This window comes from Tachysurus vachellii, chromosome 22, assembly GCF_030014155.1.
Source record: "Tachysurus vachellii isolate PV-2020 chromosome 22, HZAU_Pvac_v1, whole genome shotgun sequence".
In the NCBI taxonomy this organism is placed as follows: domain Eukaryota; kingdom Metazoa; phylum Chordata; class Actinopteri; order Siluriformes; family Bagridae; genus Tachysurus; species Tachysurus vachellii.
In genome coordinates, this window is record NC_083481.1 from 6653477 (window position 1) to 6671457 (window position 17981).

General features: G+C 37.7%; 1 protein-coding gene across 5 annotated transcripts in view; it reads left to right on the forward strand.

Annotated features, from left to right (window-relative positions):
• pcbp4 (poly(rC) binding protein 4) overlaps positions 1-8564 on the forward strand; it is a 91158-nt gene extending 82594 nt beyond the window's left edge. For 4 of the 5 annotated variants that reach the window (XM_060858472.1, XM_060858473.1, XM_060858474.1 and 1 more), the window contains 2 exons: positions 1555-1724; positions 6529-8564. In XM_060858472.1, coding sequence (XP_060714455.1) covers positions 1555-1724; positions 6529-6865 — 507 coding nt within the window. In that variant the 3' untranslated portion in view covers positions 6866-8564. Of the gene's footprint in view, positions 1-1554; positions 1725-6233 lie in introns of all 5 variants that reach the window. The other variant, XM_060858476.1, reaches the window with a different exon arrangement.
• Positions 8565-17981: the final 9417 nt, after the last annotated feature.

Genomic DNA, 17981 nt, shown 5'->3' on the forward strand with positions numbered 1-17981 from the left:
CCATAGTGGCAATTTCTTCAAAGCAAATAAGTCAAAATTCTTTAGTTTGCACACTTCTCCTAAGGGGTAAAAAAAAAAACACCAAAAAAATAGGGAGTGGATCCTGCTGTTTATTGTGTCTTGAGGATGGGGTGGATGAATAATTCAGCTTTTCATAAAAGCATAGGATGAGGATGAACCCTGCTGGGGTGGCGGAAAGACCTGGAGGTCTTCCACCAAGCACTTAGACACCGACATATTCAGCTGAGCCATTAATAGCCTCAGGCACCAGGGAGAGCAGTGTGACAAATCAGGAGCTTCAGCAGCAGCAGCCATATGACTTGTGAGGAAAGGAATGTTCTGTGGGTAAAACACATACAGAGATACACTCAGCCACTCGCAGCACGAGGGAGGAACACAGCGACAGTGTGGGTGAGCAAAATAAAAAAAAAAGAAGGAGCCGTCTGTCAAACGCTTGCCAAAACCCGCCAACACATCTGCATGGGGTCACTTTTTCATCGTCCAAGCTTGACATTAGTTTCTCTGCACCTTCCAGAGCCTGCGATTCAGACCCTGAGCTTTGGAAAACGTTCTGATAAACTGTGAATGTGATCCAGGCTTCGACGTCAAGTTTCAACGCTAAGATCGATAGGCATTTAATGGCACAGAGAGGTGACGCACGTCCAGTTTTGCACGGTTTGAAGAGCTGCCGTCAAACGCAGATTGAGGAGTTTGTAGACTACACTTGACAGGCTATCTGCTTCACACAGTAAAAGCACTGCAGGTTAACAGATGTACACAAGTTTGAAAGCAGGGCTCCAAAACATAGCCAGAGGGTTCCATGGTACAGTGTTATTTTGAGGTGATGATGAAAGGATTGAAATAGGAATTAGTTATTCTTTATAAAAAAAGATTTAAACATGTATTTTCCAAATCAGGGACCTCTACAGTGTACCAACATTTTTGGATGATTAAATCCGAACCAACTTGTGTCATGTCACAGCAAAGAATCCCTTGATCCCTGACCAGACTTGATTGATGACATCATCTTGTGAACGTACTCCATCATCAATCCAAGACATCCAAATAATTAGGAGTCTCAGACCTAAAGCTGCTTTTTGTTTTCAGGCCCAATGTATTACTCAGTGTACTGAGGTCCTCACAGTTATTGAAAAATGTCACACTCAGCTGTCTCTGCTGTACCGTCTGTAGTGCTGGCATCATTCTTCTGACAACTTTACAACAAACACAGTGTTCCCAAATGACCGAGATGCACTTAATGAAATATGAAACAGAATTTGCAGCGAGAAAAAAAAAAGAAAGAAAGAAAGAAAGAAAAAAATAAAAAATCATACAGTTAATCCCAATTGTGCAGCCAAAAACTCCCACTACTGCATCCAGAAAGTTCAGGTTTGTTGCCTAAAAACCATGAGAGGTAAATAATACAGGGATTTATAATTCACCAGCCATATGCTAAAAAGTCAAGGTGCTAAATTGGCCATGCACACCAACAAAAAATTTCTCCCACTTCACCTTGTATGGTTCCCTTCATTATGTTCTTCTCTGTCCTCACAGCTGATTGGTTCCATCATCGGCAGGCAAGGTACAAAAATCAACGAGATCCGCCAGGTTTCCGGAGCCCAAATCAAGATTGGCAGTCAGTTGGACAGCACCAGTGACAGACACGTCACCATCACAGGCTCTCCAATCAGCATCAACCTAGCGCAGTACCTCATCACATCCTGGTAAGCACCACAACTGCTTGGCTGCAGTTCAGCTGTGGAGCCAAGAAATTGGTAGCCATTGTTCCCTATATGCTGATTTTCATCATGCCTTGATATTACCCTTGGGTGTTTTTCCACTGCACAAAATACCAGAACTTTTGGCTCAATCCCATACAATTGCTTGCTCTTTGCTGAATGGCTTTTTTGTACCTGAGGAGACTTGGACTGCTGTTTGTTGCGGCAACAAGACAAAAACGTCTGCAATATATTCAGTCATTCATTTTCATTGAGTGATGATGAATGCCAGAGATAACGCAACATAGCAAGACAACAAATATCAGCAAAGGTTAGCTCCATGCAAATGAGAAGTGAAGCGATTTGTTTACCAATAGGAGCAAGAGTTGGTAGTATACTTCTGTTCCCTTCCCCCTTGACTATTAAACATTATCCATGTTTTTTGTTTCTACACTTTAGTTCCTACTCTCAGCTCCAGAGCCAATGATAATCCCTGTGTTTAATATATTTCTTTTTGCTACATCAATCCCTTTAATAATTTGGTGAAAATTGCTGAAAAGCTAAGCGATATTTCAGGCTCGTTCTGGTCGTACAGTGATGCACCGCATGGATGCATTTCATGCAGAAGCAGTTCCTTTAGGATTTTATTTTTAGCGGGAAGAAATCTGATGTGGGTGGAATTTATATACGTTCCCTAGCTAGCTTGTGTGAATATCTCACTAGCCTGGCCATACCAGTGTACCAGTGAAAAAGCAGCAGTATCCTAAAGATAAGAACGCCCACAAGCGACCAGTTTAGAGTGACATCGAGCCAGGATCAGTACATTATTAGGAGAGAGAGAGATCCAATGATTCCTTGGATGGTTGATTAAGTGTTTTGCTCAAGGACCCAATAGTGGCAGCTTGGCAGTCCTAGGACTTTTAATCAGCAACCCGAAGCCTTAGTCACTCCAAATGTAACATTTTCTGCTATAGAAGAGCTTTCAGATGCCTCTATTGTTACAAACCGAGATTATGGTTATTTTTTCTATATTTATTCATTTATTATTTATCATTTATTGTTCGGGATATTTTTAAAACCTTTCCTCAATGAGCCTCATCAATAATATTAACCAAACGGCTTGTTGGACAATTCATCTGCGTTGAATTTCCAAGATCAAAATGCAGTTATTTTTATGGCAATCACTGTCATTTGGTGGGGAAGAAAATACAGAAACAGCAGACATTTTGCTATTGTTTAAGCCAGTCCTTGTTTCTGAATGTGCAGTGAGAAAACACTCTCGGATAGGATCATTTTGTGATGATTTTAGACACAAATTGGGACCTTTACAACCAAAAACAGGCCACAAAATAGTACCCAGTAGTTCTTCGAATGACAGACATGTTTTGTTACTACAGTACAGTGGAGAAGACAGTTTAAAAAGACACCTAAGTGAGGAATTATTTAATAATAACTGTGGTGGCTTGTTAGAGTGAACTGACTGCATTTCATTCCGTTGAGAGTCCCAATTTGATCAAAAAACGGAATCAAACGAGACAAGCGTAGATTTCTGAACGCTTTAGCGTTTACTGGTGTATCGTCAGCTTTAACGTAACGCGACGACCTACTGTAATAAATTTCATACTCGACTCGAGAAGAAGATGAAATGAAAAGAACCATCAGATGTCTTCTAGAGATAGCTTAATAGCATACATCAAATCCACATCAAAATATAATAATCGTTGATGATAATAATAGCTCAGTGCGAGTCAGTGAAATGTGTTACGCTGCTTGTTTGCTGTAAGCTGATTACAGTACAATATAGCTGAAATGTTTCCTGTATTCTGACAGAAACTCTGACAGTTTTCACACAATCACACACATTGCTGGAGACACTCATTTTCATAGACATAATCAGATGTCACTGGCACATTTATAGGCCTCTATCCTGAATCAGCGGGTGTACAGAATGACTCATGAATAATAAATGGAGGCTCATCCCAGGTGTGTTCAACAAGCAGACTGCTGCACGGTCAGTCTTCATAATAAGCTCCTTTTTAATTCATTTCGTATCCGTTTCCATATTCAGCATGGAACAAATTTCTAGTTGGTTTTCGGGACACTTTTGTCTTGTCCGAGTTTTATCTGATTTGATAGTCATAGTATTAACTTTAGTATTCTAAGGTTCTGTCTGGATGAAGGACCGTTTTGAGATGTGTTTTGATATTCCATCTAATAAAAACTGACATTATTACAAATTTGAAGACAATTACAAAGTATAAGTTCAGTGGTCTTTGTATTGCACTTTAAACAGTAGACATGGCCACAAAGCAGATTTAGAGAACTATATAAATTTATTATCTATTATTGTGATAAATTATATTATCCTTATTAAGTAAGCCAGAGGTGGCAAGGAAAAACTACAAGAGATGAGGAACCTTGAGAGGAACCAGCTGCAAAAGGGAACCCATAGGTCATCATCTGGGGGATATTGGATAGTATGATTCTAAATAATTTCTCTATATAGTCAAAATGTATGCTTGTGTTACCAATGGACATGAGTGATTAAAAAAAGCCTTTATCCACTCCAATTATCCAACAGATATTCTTGTTTTTTCTTTTCTTATAATACAAGAGACAACCTTGAGAGGAACCAGACTCAAAAGGGAACCCATCTTCATCTGGGTTACAACGGATACTTAATAATTTCCCTTCTAAAACTGTATGCTATATAGTCTAAAAGTGTTAAGAGGAACTTACCAGCAACACATAATGTATAGTTTTAACTTAAAGTATCACACCAAAGTTATTATGTGTTCAAAGATTGAGACTTGAGTTCGAACCGTTCTTAGAAATACTGTAGCAGTCCTAAGGCTATCCAGGAGAGAACATCCACAACCATCTTTATGGTTTCTTTGTGGTGCCATCCACTGTAATCTCATTGTGGTCACTTGGCCACCTACGAGTTCATCCAGTTGAGAGAAAGTTATATCTTACCACAAAATCATATCAATAATAAAAGTACAAGGAGATTTTGATCAATTACTGTAATTTTCAACTAAATTCTTAATACTGAGGTCACAACTTGCCTTAACCGATATCATTTGTCTTAGCAAAATCATTGGCTCGTGCTTTTTTACAGTACAGTAAGGAACTGGTTATTAATATTGCATTAAATTGATTAATATTACATTAACTATAGAGACATGAACATTAAACATTAAATAGAGAAATTTGCCAGATGAGGGAGGGAACATTTACAGCTGCTACACCGCAACTAATAACAGGGACTAACTAGAAGATATTCCATTACATGTAACATTAAACTATTAAAAAGATCTGACTTTCATCAGTTAATAAAAATTGTAATTGTTGGAAATTCTCTGCGAGATAAATAACACTCCAGGGCTCGCTGTTAGAGGAAAATACAAGGACCCAGGCATGGATTCATTTCCTTTAACATAATTGCATGAAGTGTTGATCATTTTCTTATTTCTTACTTGTAGGTCATCTGTAACTACAGTACATGGAACAATAGGGATGTGAATTGAAGTGCAGTTTGAGATTGGTTAATTATGTTATCCGTCTTTTTAATAACCAGAGACAAAACCAATATTACTAGGTACATACCAGTGAAGTCCATTGTAATACAATTAAAAAAAGACAAATAAAGTATGTTGTATGCTAACTTAACAATTTATTTACACAAAAGTAATGTTAGGTAAACAGAAGCTACTGCCTTGTGTTTTGGGGGTAACTATTTCCTTATGGCACAAAGAACTACTACAGAAACATTTTTACATTGTTACAAGAATATCTATTGAAATCCAAGCTAATAACCACATACTTACCTATTAGATACTAGCTACTAACCACATAGTTACTTATTATTAATAGCTACTCAACACATATGGTAGTTACCTATTAATTAACAGTTATCTATAATGCTATGACTAAAGACGCAACACAGAGTTGAATAAAATCATAAAAGAAGAATAAGGACTATTTCAAATGTACTTAAGAATGGAAATTTTGGTATGCCGTGTAGCTTCTTAGGCACGTGAAGGGGAAGGGGAAACTTCTGAGCTGTAAACTTCTGAGAAGGTTAAAAAGTCTTGTGAAAGTAATTTTAAGCCAGTCAGTGAATCCACTGCTGTAGTTCAATGTTTCATTAATGAGTCGATTAAATCAAATGCTTTCATCCTGCTGTTTCTATTCACGTCGTATAATTCAGGCTGAGGAAGCCACCCATCCTTCAAAAGATGCAGTGTTACAGAGTGTTGCATCAGAAAGTTCTGCATATTGAACACACCCAATTTCTTTATCACCCGTTGACCTTGTGGTATCCCAATTTCAGGATATGCCCTAAAGTGAAAAAAAAAAAACGAACAAAAAATAACAAAAACCACAAACGCACATTATCAGTTGCATTCGAAATGGATGGCATATTGCCAAATGCATTTGCTGTCTTTTCCACCGAGTGTGGATCGAGGAAGTCCTAATGAATTTAAAATCATTCTTTTTCCTTTCCCTAAGCCCCTACCCGAGCCATCACCCCGAATTAAACAGCACCTCCCCCATGAGTGCCAAGGTCCCCCCTCAAATAATCTGTTGCAACCTCCAGCAAAACACACCTCTCTTATGATTTTTTTTCTTTTTTGTTTCCTTTTTTATTTTTTTTCTATTTTCTTTGAATTCTTTCTTTAACATGTCTTTTATTTAACCTTCTAACCCTTCTCCATCCGGCTCCCTTCCCCTCCCTCGTCCCTCCACCTGTCCGTCCCGACACTTCTTCCTCTCCACCCTTCCTCTCCCTTCCTTCCTTGTACAGTTTAGAGACCGCCAAATCCACCGCCCAGTCCTCCTCCATGTCGAGCCCCGTAGAGCTGAACATGAGCTTCACCCAGCCCGCCTCCCCTGCCTCGTCCTCCGCCGCAGCCCTGGCAGCGATGGGCGCTCTGCCCCACGCTCCAATCCTGGGCGCCCCCTATGCCCTCCCCCTCTCCAGCCTCCTGGGAATGAAATCCGTCCCCTTCCTGACACTCTCGGCTCCCGCTGGCACAGCCGCCGCCGCTCCGGCCCACGCTACCCTGGCATCCTACACGGCCAAGATCTCTTCAGCCAATGGAATCAAGAAACCAGAGCGCCAGAAGTTTGCTCCGTACTGACCCTCGTCTTGAAAGAGACAAAAATAAATAAATCTCATGTCTGTTCAAAGCAAAGTGAGGAGCTCCTCTACTTTTACCTGTTGTAGCCATGTAGTTTAAAGAGACTTTACCCTTTTTTTGTTTGTTTCGTTTTGTTTTGATTTAGCTTGTTACATAGCTTGTCCTGAACTTGACTCTACTAAGACATTAGGACAATAGCGTATTTAAAACAATTCTCTTTATGTTTTTTTCTTCCCTGGCTGATGTAGCCTCTAAAGCCATAGCTTCTTCCTACCCTCAAATTTTCTCCGGATCCTAATACCCGTCTATTGTCCACTCTTATTTATTAACGATTACAACATATTCCCGCAAAAGACTTTATACGATGAGACACTGGTGACTGATGCTAAACACTTCTGTATCAGCTTTTATACAACGATATCTGTGTATGCCTCTGTATACAAACTTTCTCATTTTTTTAATACTCTAAACTATATATTAAAAGAAACTAGGTGGGGGGGAGGGGGAGGTTTTTAAGAAGTTGACAGGTTTAAACGCTCGCATTGTGTTGGTTGTTTTTTAATGTTTTGTCACATTTGTTTAAAAATGGGTTATTTATTTTATTTATTATGGATGTTTTGTTTTACAATAAGTGGTTTCCATGACGACAGCCGTCTCCACTCACAGATATACAGATTCTCACTGTTCATTTACGGAGGTGATGTGACTAGGGCCTTTTTCACTGAGAGAGAATAGAAAGGCCACACACACACACACACACACACACACACACAAAGACAAAAGCAATACTGGACTGAACATTTTAATTTTACTCATTGACCTGGACATCAACGTGCATCAACTGTAGCTCTGTAATCATGACAGTTTTCATTCACCTTTGATTACATAGACCTTGAATAAGTTTTCTTCTTTTATTTAACTGTTTTCATTTGAATAAATATATGAATATAACTCACTTATTTTTGTAAAGCCAGAATATAATGGCAGAACATGGCCACGATTCCTCACCAATTCATCTGTTCGATGTGGTAAATCTCGACCCGGTGTATGCGTTGCTCGTTTTTTTTTTTTTCCACGATTTCTTCTAACGCCACACATAGTCATTTGCATGAATTCAACTTGGCGTCTATGCAAAACATCTCTCGGTGGTTCAGTGAGGTTTCCTGTGTTACACCTCATCGGCAGCCCTGAATAACCCGAAACCTGGTTAAAGGACTATTGCCGAAAAAGCGAGCGATGAGGCTGAGCACAGATATGAACCGTGCCATTATATATATATATACACACAGATATATATAAATATATATATATATACACATATACATTCTATATATTTGTTGTATTATATCCATTATCTCATTCCAGACATTAACACAAAGTAACCACCACTTTATACTGTATAAGTAAACGGTACATGCATTGCTCTCTGACATGCGACATTGCACTTGAACGTGATAATTCCACTACGGCCAAAATTTGAGTGTGAAATGTTCAACTGCTTGACTACTTTCTGTAAAATTTTTAATTTATATATATTTTTTTTTATTTGCACCCGGGTGTGAGCCTGGCACATGTGTGTGTGACTCTTGATTTTGCTCCATTCATTAATGCCATACAAATGAATAAAACCATACTGTATTAACCTGATTCTGGTGCTTTTGTTGTTCATAGTTATCCCAATTAAAGTTCCTAAATCTAACACGGTCTAAGTCTTGTGCTGTGTGTGAAGGAATTAGGGGTGAAACGTGTGTTCTCATGTGAAAAGAAAAGAAAAAAGAGCGACTTTGACAAGAACTAAAATCACCTTTTCTTTGGCATTTTTTACTAATTTGTCAACATGTTTTTCTCGGTTAAAAAAAAAAACAAAAAGAAAAAAACCCTTCCTGATTTGTGTAACATGCCCGTGGTTTAGTTTTTTATAAACACAAAACTGCTTAATGCTCTAATTGGTTAGAATGTTGATTAATAGTCTATATTAACTTTCCCAATAATAAAATATTGATATACAATAACAAAAATAATGAAAAATTCAGGCGAAATTATCTAGAAGGTGACAATTGGGTTGCATTTTTAGAAGGAGTCCTTAAAGTCAGCCTTTAGAACGGTCAGAAGTAAAAAGAGATTTCTTATAAGGCTGAAATTATTGTCATATTAAAAAAGACCGACTGGAGAAAAATTGGTCATTTATAGCAGTTATAATGCAAGTGATAACAGGAGCCAACTTCTTTCATGGTCATTCCACAGCATTAGACAATGTTAAAGGGATAAAAGGTGAAATGTGTTGTTAATTTATGAAAAAAAATAAGAATATTTGAAATGTTGCAGTTTTTGAAGTTTGGATTGACATCAAGTTGTTATAGTAACTTTAGCTGCGTCTGAATTTCCCTGCTATCCTACTATAAAAAGCAGCCACCTAAGTGTAATATGTCTGAATGATCAGTGTTCATAAAACAGTAGGTGAGAAATATCCAGCTGACCTACAGCTTCTGCTGAAATGAAGCAGAAGAGCCAACAATCAAAAATGACAAAAGGCAGCAGGTCGGCGGTTTGTGCAACAGGAATTAAATGTTATTGCGCCTAGTTAAGCCATACTTGTTTAACAACTGAATAAATTGTTAACTTCTTAAATGGTTTAAAGAAAAAACAGTTTCAAGTTGCAAATTTTTATAAAAAATAAATGAGATGTTATTAGGACAGTACCAACATGATAGATGTAGTATGTCAGGATTGTATTCATTCTACACACTGGCATGTTGGTCAGGAAATACTCAAAGCCGAGCAGTAGCTACTGAATCAAATGCAGCAGACTGGAGTAGCAACTGAATCGAATGCTTCGGTTGTGACTGCATTCGATTCAGTGCCTGTTGCATTTGATTCGGTAGCTACTGCACTAGGGTATGGACTGCAGTAGGCTACTGAATCAAATGCAGTAGACTGCAATAGGCACTGAATCGAATGCAGTGGTTACCACACGGTACACAATTTCAGACACACTTTCTGTTCTGATCGTTTTTCCTTTATACCCACGTACAATATCTGTTACAAATACTCCAGACTGATAAATGGATAACAAAAACAAAAAAAAAAAATTGAAAGATTACATCATTAATATGTTTTTATTATTTTTTGAACTGAAATCTGTTAGTATGCAAAATTAAAAAACACAAAAGCTGAAAGGTAAACAATTTATTAAATAGCCAAACTTTTCCTTTAACTTTATCCCCTGCATACACTCCCAACCGCCCTGCTGTGCAGACACAAAAAAAATAGACAAAGACAACGCGACAACGCCCGAGATGAAAGCCTGCTATGAATAAGCTCACACTTCAACAGCTGCTCAAACACAAGCAAATTCTTCCAGGCGGCATGAAGGGGTTATCTTGGGTGTATGTGTGTGTGTCTGTGTGTGTGTGTGTAGAGGAAGCTGAGGGGGGTGTAATGATAACCCTGCAATACTGCCTGTGTCACATAAACACACACTGGAGTTGACTACATATACAATCATTCGATGCAGCCTGCAGTAGAAGAGCCATTTGTTCTGCTCCACCAGTGCCTGTGTAACTGACGTCCTCCGTCTCAAGTTCGAAGAGCGTCCCAAGACAAAAGCTAAAAAAGTCACTGAGCAACTTAGCCCAGCGATAACCTCATCTAGGCGATGTTTAGAATAATAATTACAATTTACCAGCAATTAAAGACAAGGCAGAGACAAAGGATGCCCGAAATGGAAGCCGCTAATTACACGGTGTGGGCCTCTCAGCTGTCGAGAGCCTCCGCTCAACATAAATGGGACCTGGCACCATCGACAGAGTCGTAAACCGGAAAGAGCCGAGTGGTGGAGAAAGAGAATAGGCCTCTAAACTGGGGGGTTAGTTCTGGGATTAAAAACAGAGCTCAGAGTTTCAGCCAAAAAAAAAAAGTAATCAGTGTACAAGAGTTCGGTAGGAATGTTAGAGAGAAAGTGAAACTGAGCTCTGCCTTCTCTTCGACACACAGGTCACATGAACAGTGCTTGATGAATGTAATAACTACTTCTATATACGCTCACCAGCCATTTTATTAGGAACACCTGCATCCCTGGTATTCAAGGCAGCGGCACGATGTGAACATCATGCGGGTCAAGAGCTTCAGTTAGTGTTCAAACAAACACATCAAAGATCAGAACTGTGATCTCAGTGTCTTTAACCATGGCGTGGGTGACGGAGCCACGTGAGCCTGTATGAGAATTTCAGAAACGCAGACGTCAGTCTATGCAAAATGGTGCAAAAAACATCCAGTAAGCAGCAGTTCTGTGGCTGGAAATGGCTTTTTGATAAGGTAGAGTTCAGAGGAGAAGGTGCAGACTGTATTGGGTTGACTACAGAAACCTAGATCCAGAAAATCTCTTTACTTTAACTGGAAAACTCAAGAAGAAAACAGTCAGAGGTAGAAATGCTAGAATCCTCAAAAGATACTGATTATGTGTTACAGCAGTAGCTTAATGCGACATTGTCCTGAATAATGCAGAGTTTTCCGTCCATAGAGCAAACAAACCAGAAGGGTTTTGACCCTAAATAAATAAATAAATAAATAATAAAAGGGGAAATTAAGCAAAAAAAAATAAGAAACATACATGATTGTGCATTGAAGGAAAGACAGGAATCAAAAGTATCAAGAGATCACAAACTGCTAACCAACAAGCAGGCTTCCAATCAGAACATACTGTAATTTCTAACCATGTATAAATATGCAAATTAGAAGCGTCTCATGAGGTAAACAGATTGGATGTTATGTTTTATGATGCAGTAACACAGGCACATGATGAAAACGTCTGTTATTTTAAATGAGGATGTCAGGATTTCTGAACTTTCACACATTTTATTTTCATTATATAGAAAGCATTTGATCATAAACATCTGTAATGTTTAAATGAAGAAAATTCAAATAAGTTTTTTTCCAGTTTAGTTTAGTTCAGTTTATTTATTTATTTTTTGACCACATAATTGATACCACATTAAGTGTCCAAAATGCTGCCTTAATAAATGTTACCACGTTCAGCTTTAGGTTGAAGTCACACTGTTATTTCCTAAAGCACATTAGAAAGTTTGTGTAGAATTAATAAAGAACTAGATGCAGTTTGAGCAAAAAACATTTACAGAAATGCTTTCTTTCCTCATAAATTGGCCTTTATTATTATTATTATTATTTATTTATTTTTTTATTTTTTTTATTATTATTTTATTTTATTATTTTTTTTTTATTATTATTATTTTTATTATTATTTTTATTCTTATTATGCAGTTTGTCATACATTTTGAAGCAAAATATTTTGCCAAGTGCCAAGAACAGTTCTATTTTTAGCACAAGCCAGCGTGCAAAGACGACTGTGCTGTGCTTTTAATTCAGTGCAAGACTAAAAGAGCACATTAAAAACGACGGATTGACGAAGAGAGCTCCAAAGCAGGCTTCTGCGTTATGGATGGCATGTTAGTGAATTTACCATTTTATGCAAGCGTGTTGCTGTGATTGATGGCTCGCCTTTAGGCTCATGAATGACGAGAAGAGGGAGATTATGGATGCTGAAAATGACCATAAAATAAAGAAGCTGCTGTCTATTGTTAGAAATGATGATCTACTGCTAAAAGCTGTGATCTCATTCATTCATCGCTGAAGGTTGGATGTCCTGGCAGTTTGGACATTTTTTGTATTATTTCTTATCGATTGCACTTATGCTTTTGAATATTGTGCATTTTTTTTCTCCCTGATTATATAAAATTACATAAGATTTTTTTCACTTTCACTCATTCATGATTAATAAACTCTCTTAGCCATTCATGCTTCAGTCCAAGGTTTCTGCTCAGTCATGAGTATCCTGAATAGATCTGCAATATTACATGGCTGTAGTGATGCTTTCAGATGGAAAGTATTTCTCCTGTTGCACTGGTGCACCTGGTTTAATTATGTTGACTTCTTCTGTGTACAGATGCTTTATTGTTCGACATTTTTAAGTCAGATCTTTCAACAGTGGTCTTTTCAGAGCAGGAGAGCTGTGTATGTGAATGGGGTTTTTTTTTGTCTGCAAGCAAAAGAAACAAAAACAAACAAAAAAGAAAATCACACATTATAAATGCATTCATTGTTTGTGTGTCAAAATCCAAAATCCTCAAGTGCGCATGCTGACCAGCAGCCGACTTAGTGAGACCAACGATGGCCGATGGCAATGTTTTTTTTCAAAATTGTTCTTGGAAAAAAAATAAAAAAATCTCAGAGCTGATTTCATGTGCAACTAAAATCCAGTGCTATTTTTTCTATTCCTGGATTTTAGTTAGAACATTAGCAACAAATTGCAAAAAAGAATAAAAAAAAACTATTTACATGCACATCAGCTTTCCTGCTTGGAAAAAAACCACTAATGAAAGAATGAGATGCAAACTGCTGACATCACAGCACAATGAATTGTCTTCAAAATGACTAACAATAAACTAACAAAAAATTGACTTCAAAATGACTAACAATAAAGTGTCTGTACATAGAAGAAAACATTGGAATTAAACATGTGACATGATAAATACTTGATCTTGTAACTTCTAATTTGAAGTGCATTGATTACACAAGTAGCTACAAATACACTAATATCACCGAATAAACCTAAACAAAACATCACTGGGCAAACAGCAATGTTTCCATGAGCTGATTTTCTGCACAAACCAGGATGCAACAGATCGGCAACGTAAGTAGAACGTTTGCAGTTTCCTTTAATCACAGGTCTATCATTAGGGCATCTTCGTCAGATAATAGGACACAAAAAACACTTGGGACCGACACTGAGAGTTAACCCTTCAGAGCCTGAGGTTGGTTCAGTTGGATCAGTAATTGTTAGCTAAGCAACACAATATGAAGTACACAGCTTGTGTATACTGTAATACTCAATGCCTCAATTTGTAGGAAGTATTTAAATGGATTAACTAACTTCACTTAAGTAAAGTTTTACCAAATGATCGTCTATTCTGATGAGCTGGACATTCATTCATTCATTCATTCATTCATCTTCTACCGCTTATCCGAACTACCTCGGGTCACGGGGAGCCTGTGCCTATCTCAGGCGTCATCAGGCATCAAGGCAGGATACACCCTGGACGGAGTGCCAACCCATCACAGGGCACACACACACACACTCTCATTCACTCACACAATTACACACTACGGACCTATGTTGATTGCCATGTCTTTGGATCAGGGGAGGAAACCGGAGTACCTGGAGGAAGCCCCCGAGGCACGGGGAGAACATGCAAACTCCACACGCACAAGGCGGAGGTGGGAATCGAACCCCGACCCTGGAGGTGTGAGGCGAACGTGATAACCACTAAGCCACCGTGCCCCCCTGAGCTGGACATGAGAATAGAAAAAAAATGGAAGTGCAAATACATAGGATCTCAACATTTTTGTGAATAGGGGAAAAAGAGAAAAGAAAAAAAACAGAAGGAGATGTTATTTGTATTATAACTTGAAGTGCATTGATTTTCCCCCAGATATGATGGACAATTGATGCTCTCTTTGTGCTGGTTTTATACTAAGTGACTGAGATCGAACCCTTCAACAACTGAGAATTCAGCAGCACTGTGGTATAAACTTTTAATGATTCCCAAGATCTATGTTTATTGTCTGAATAATGAGTATACATCAACACAACAATTCTGTGTTAAAGGTCTGCATTCGAATTTGTTTTTGTACTCTGCATTCATTTATCTGTTGTTTTTATTTAGTCCAGATGTGTAACCTGATCCAAATATATAGCAAAGCAATTGAATATCTTGCTCAAGGGCCAGAATGTTGGATTCAAATGCTAATATTCAACTGTTCCAGTTCTATCACTAGATAGATATTATTCTTGGTTGGAAGGCAAATCCAATATATTAGAAAATCATTTACTGAAAATTCTTCATGCACTCCGGTGTGTATAAGTACTGAGTTTTTATTCCCTGGAGTAGCTCTCGGTCATATTTGTGTCTCTCAAGAGGATGACAGTAAATCTATAAGCGGCTCTGCCTCGTGTTCAGATTTGACATGATGGCCTCCGGTAAAAAGCAACACGCCCAACACGGCAGAGCATTAGCATTTTACTATCTCTCACAGTAGCACTGTAAAAGGAGTCAGATACACATTCACCCATCGCAACAGCGAGTACGACGGATGCTTTACAGGAATTGTGTGGCAATGGCGCATGCTGGTGATGTGATTAGGCTATACATCGTACTCCCAGCATTCTTTTTATTTTAATACGTCACATGCACTGCAAGCTCTTCTTTCAATTATTCAGTCTACTGCTACTGCTGCTGTTTTGTTTTGTTTTTTTTATTCCTCCCAACACTGTGTGTGCAATGAATTTGTAAGAAGCGATGCTGACTGACTGCAGCTTCAGTTTTAACCACAGAGGAGAAGACGGAGTGACATTTCTGTGTAGAAACATTCAACCTCCCCCCTGTGCCTCCCTGCCTCTGCACATCCCCCCATCTCTTTCTCAAAAGAAAAAAAAAAACACAACCACAATTTTGGTGACGTTTCACAAGATAGAACTTCTTACCTCATATCAAAGGCTTCTGAAGTGTCCTGTTTTAGCCTCCCATGGGATCAGATCTCTCCCTGAAAGATGAAGATAATCACAGGATGAGATCATTGAAAAGAAAGCCACCTGGTGCCATCTGCCATTTAGTAGGCTCTGCCTTCAGGGTAGGATTTGACAAAAACTGTGAAAATTGTGCTCAATTAATGGATCGAAAGATGCGTTGAAGGAACTCACCTTGCCTTTCGGTTCACATGAACAACACAACACATTTTAGGGTTGAATATATGTGTTAAACCATATACTAGCATTAAGTTGACTAGTACATTATGCGATTTAATACAGTGGCTAGGTTTCCAATTCTTCTGGCTAGCATTAAGGTAACGCTTACATTATATTATTGATATGGCCTTAAAATTATTCACATGTTGTACAAAGCTGCTGATAATGTTAGGCTATAGCCATATATAAACATAAAACAAACAAACAGCACCATGAAAGTTCAAGCAAGCTAGCAAACAAGCACATTACATGTGGGATTATAACCAGCATTCAAATTTTGGCTAACTTTTGGCTAAAATTCCTAGTTAGCATTAGACCGATGCTACTAAAGTCACACTTACTATATAAACACAAACAAATTCGAGCAAGTTAGCAAACATTAGGGTAATGAGGAAATTATGATTAACTCAGTAACAACGTTTTTAACTAGTAATAGAGAACTATTAGTGTGTGATCAAACATTGTCCTATAAATTATATATTTAATTACTATTACTTTCCAAATTTACATTAACACAAACGCCGGTATTCTATATTACCATTAACCAACACACCAAGTAATTAAAATGTAAATAACTAGCAACAGAGTGTAAAGTGTTTCATTAACTAGCAACATTTATATTAAATACTGTGAGTTTCAATAACTGGCAGCGTAATGTGTAATGTGTTTCAATAACTAGCAACATTTCCACTGTGTTTCATTAATATGGAGTAATGCATTTCATTAACTAGCAACATATTCTAAAATGTACAATTAAATGTATGCTAATTGTGTAAATGATGTGGTTTTATATAAAGAAACAACTATTAGTGTTTGACAATAATCAAAACAAATATTAAATACTATTGACACGGAGTAAACATTTGTTGAACATCACTTAAACTGTTGATGTTGAGAATGCATTCATTCATGCTTTGTAAAAATGCTAATATTGTAAATGTTTAGAAATGCGTAGTATGTGAACACAATGTTATTTCCACTTCAACTATAAAATATTTCCGAAAACCAAAAACAACCCGATTCCACATTTGTAAAAATCATTTTGTGATCATCTTCACAAATGTTGTTAATGTAATTTTTTCTGCTAAATGATGAAATCTCTGATGGCCCCATTTCTTCTCTTCTGTAAGTTTAAGTTCTGAGAGTTACTAAGATTATACTTTATGACAGACCACCTGCTGTTGAACAGATGGCCTCCTGGTGGGTGACTTTCAGTTCTCGTTTTTAATGACGGCAAAGTGCTATACTGTAATAACTGTACACGATACACTGTAAAGACACCGCTGGTGTTAGTCATCTGAAGGATATGTAAAGCTGGTAAATAAATCAGCAATTCTACCATCGTATATATTTTAACACCATGAAAAAGACATTTGATTTGGAGTTCAATAATTTAAATATAAGGATTTTCATCATATATTATGTATAGTACTAATCTCTATGTAATAGCAACAAAATAATCTCAATTCCACACTTAAGGACTTCATCCTAAATGGAGGTATGGATACGGTTTTAGTGTCAGAGTTTGGGCAGGTGGAATCTTCAGCGAAGTATGGAAGAAGAGAAGCTCACACATCTATTGCAATTATAAAGACATTGCTTTGTTCCATTCATTCATTCATCTTCTACCGCTTATCCGAACTACCTTGGGTCACGGGGAGCCTGTGCCTATCTCAGGCGTCATTGGGCATCAAGGCAGGATACACCCTGGACGGAGTGCCAACCCATCGCAGGGCACACACACACACACACTAGGGACAATTTTCCAGAGATGCCAATCAACCTACCATGCATGTCTTTGGACCAGGGGAGGAAACCAGAGTACCCGGAGGAAACCCCTGAGGCACGGGGAGAACATGCAAACTCCACACACACAAGGTGGAGGCGGGAATCGAACCCCGACCCTGGAGGTGTGAGGCGAACGTGCTAACCACTAAGCCACCGTGCCCCCTTGCTTTGTTCCAATTTTATTAATATTGGGAATTGGTCTTTCAGTGTTTGATTTATTTGCTTGCAGAATTTGTTGACAGAAAAATAAAAACATGTATGTAAATGTATACAGTATAAAACTTGACATAAAACAAATCAGTTCAATTCAGTTGAAATCCTAAAAAGTCTAATTAAATAGTCATAATTAAAGTTAAAATTTTAAGTTTAAGTTAAATAAAAAAAATAAAATAAAATAAATAAATAAATAAATAAATAAATAAGAGCTACAAATTTGAATATTTGCTGCTGAACCTAGTAAGTGCTCTTTTTTTTTTTAGACCTGATTTTTGACCTAAAAAACAAGAAAGA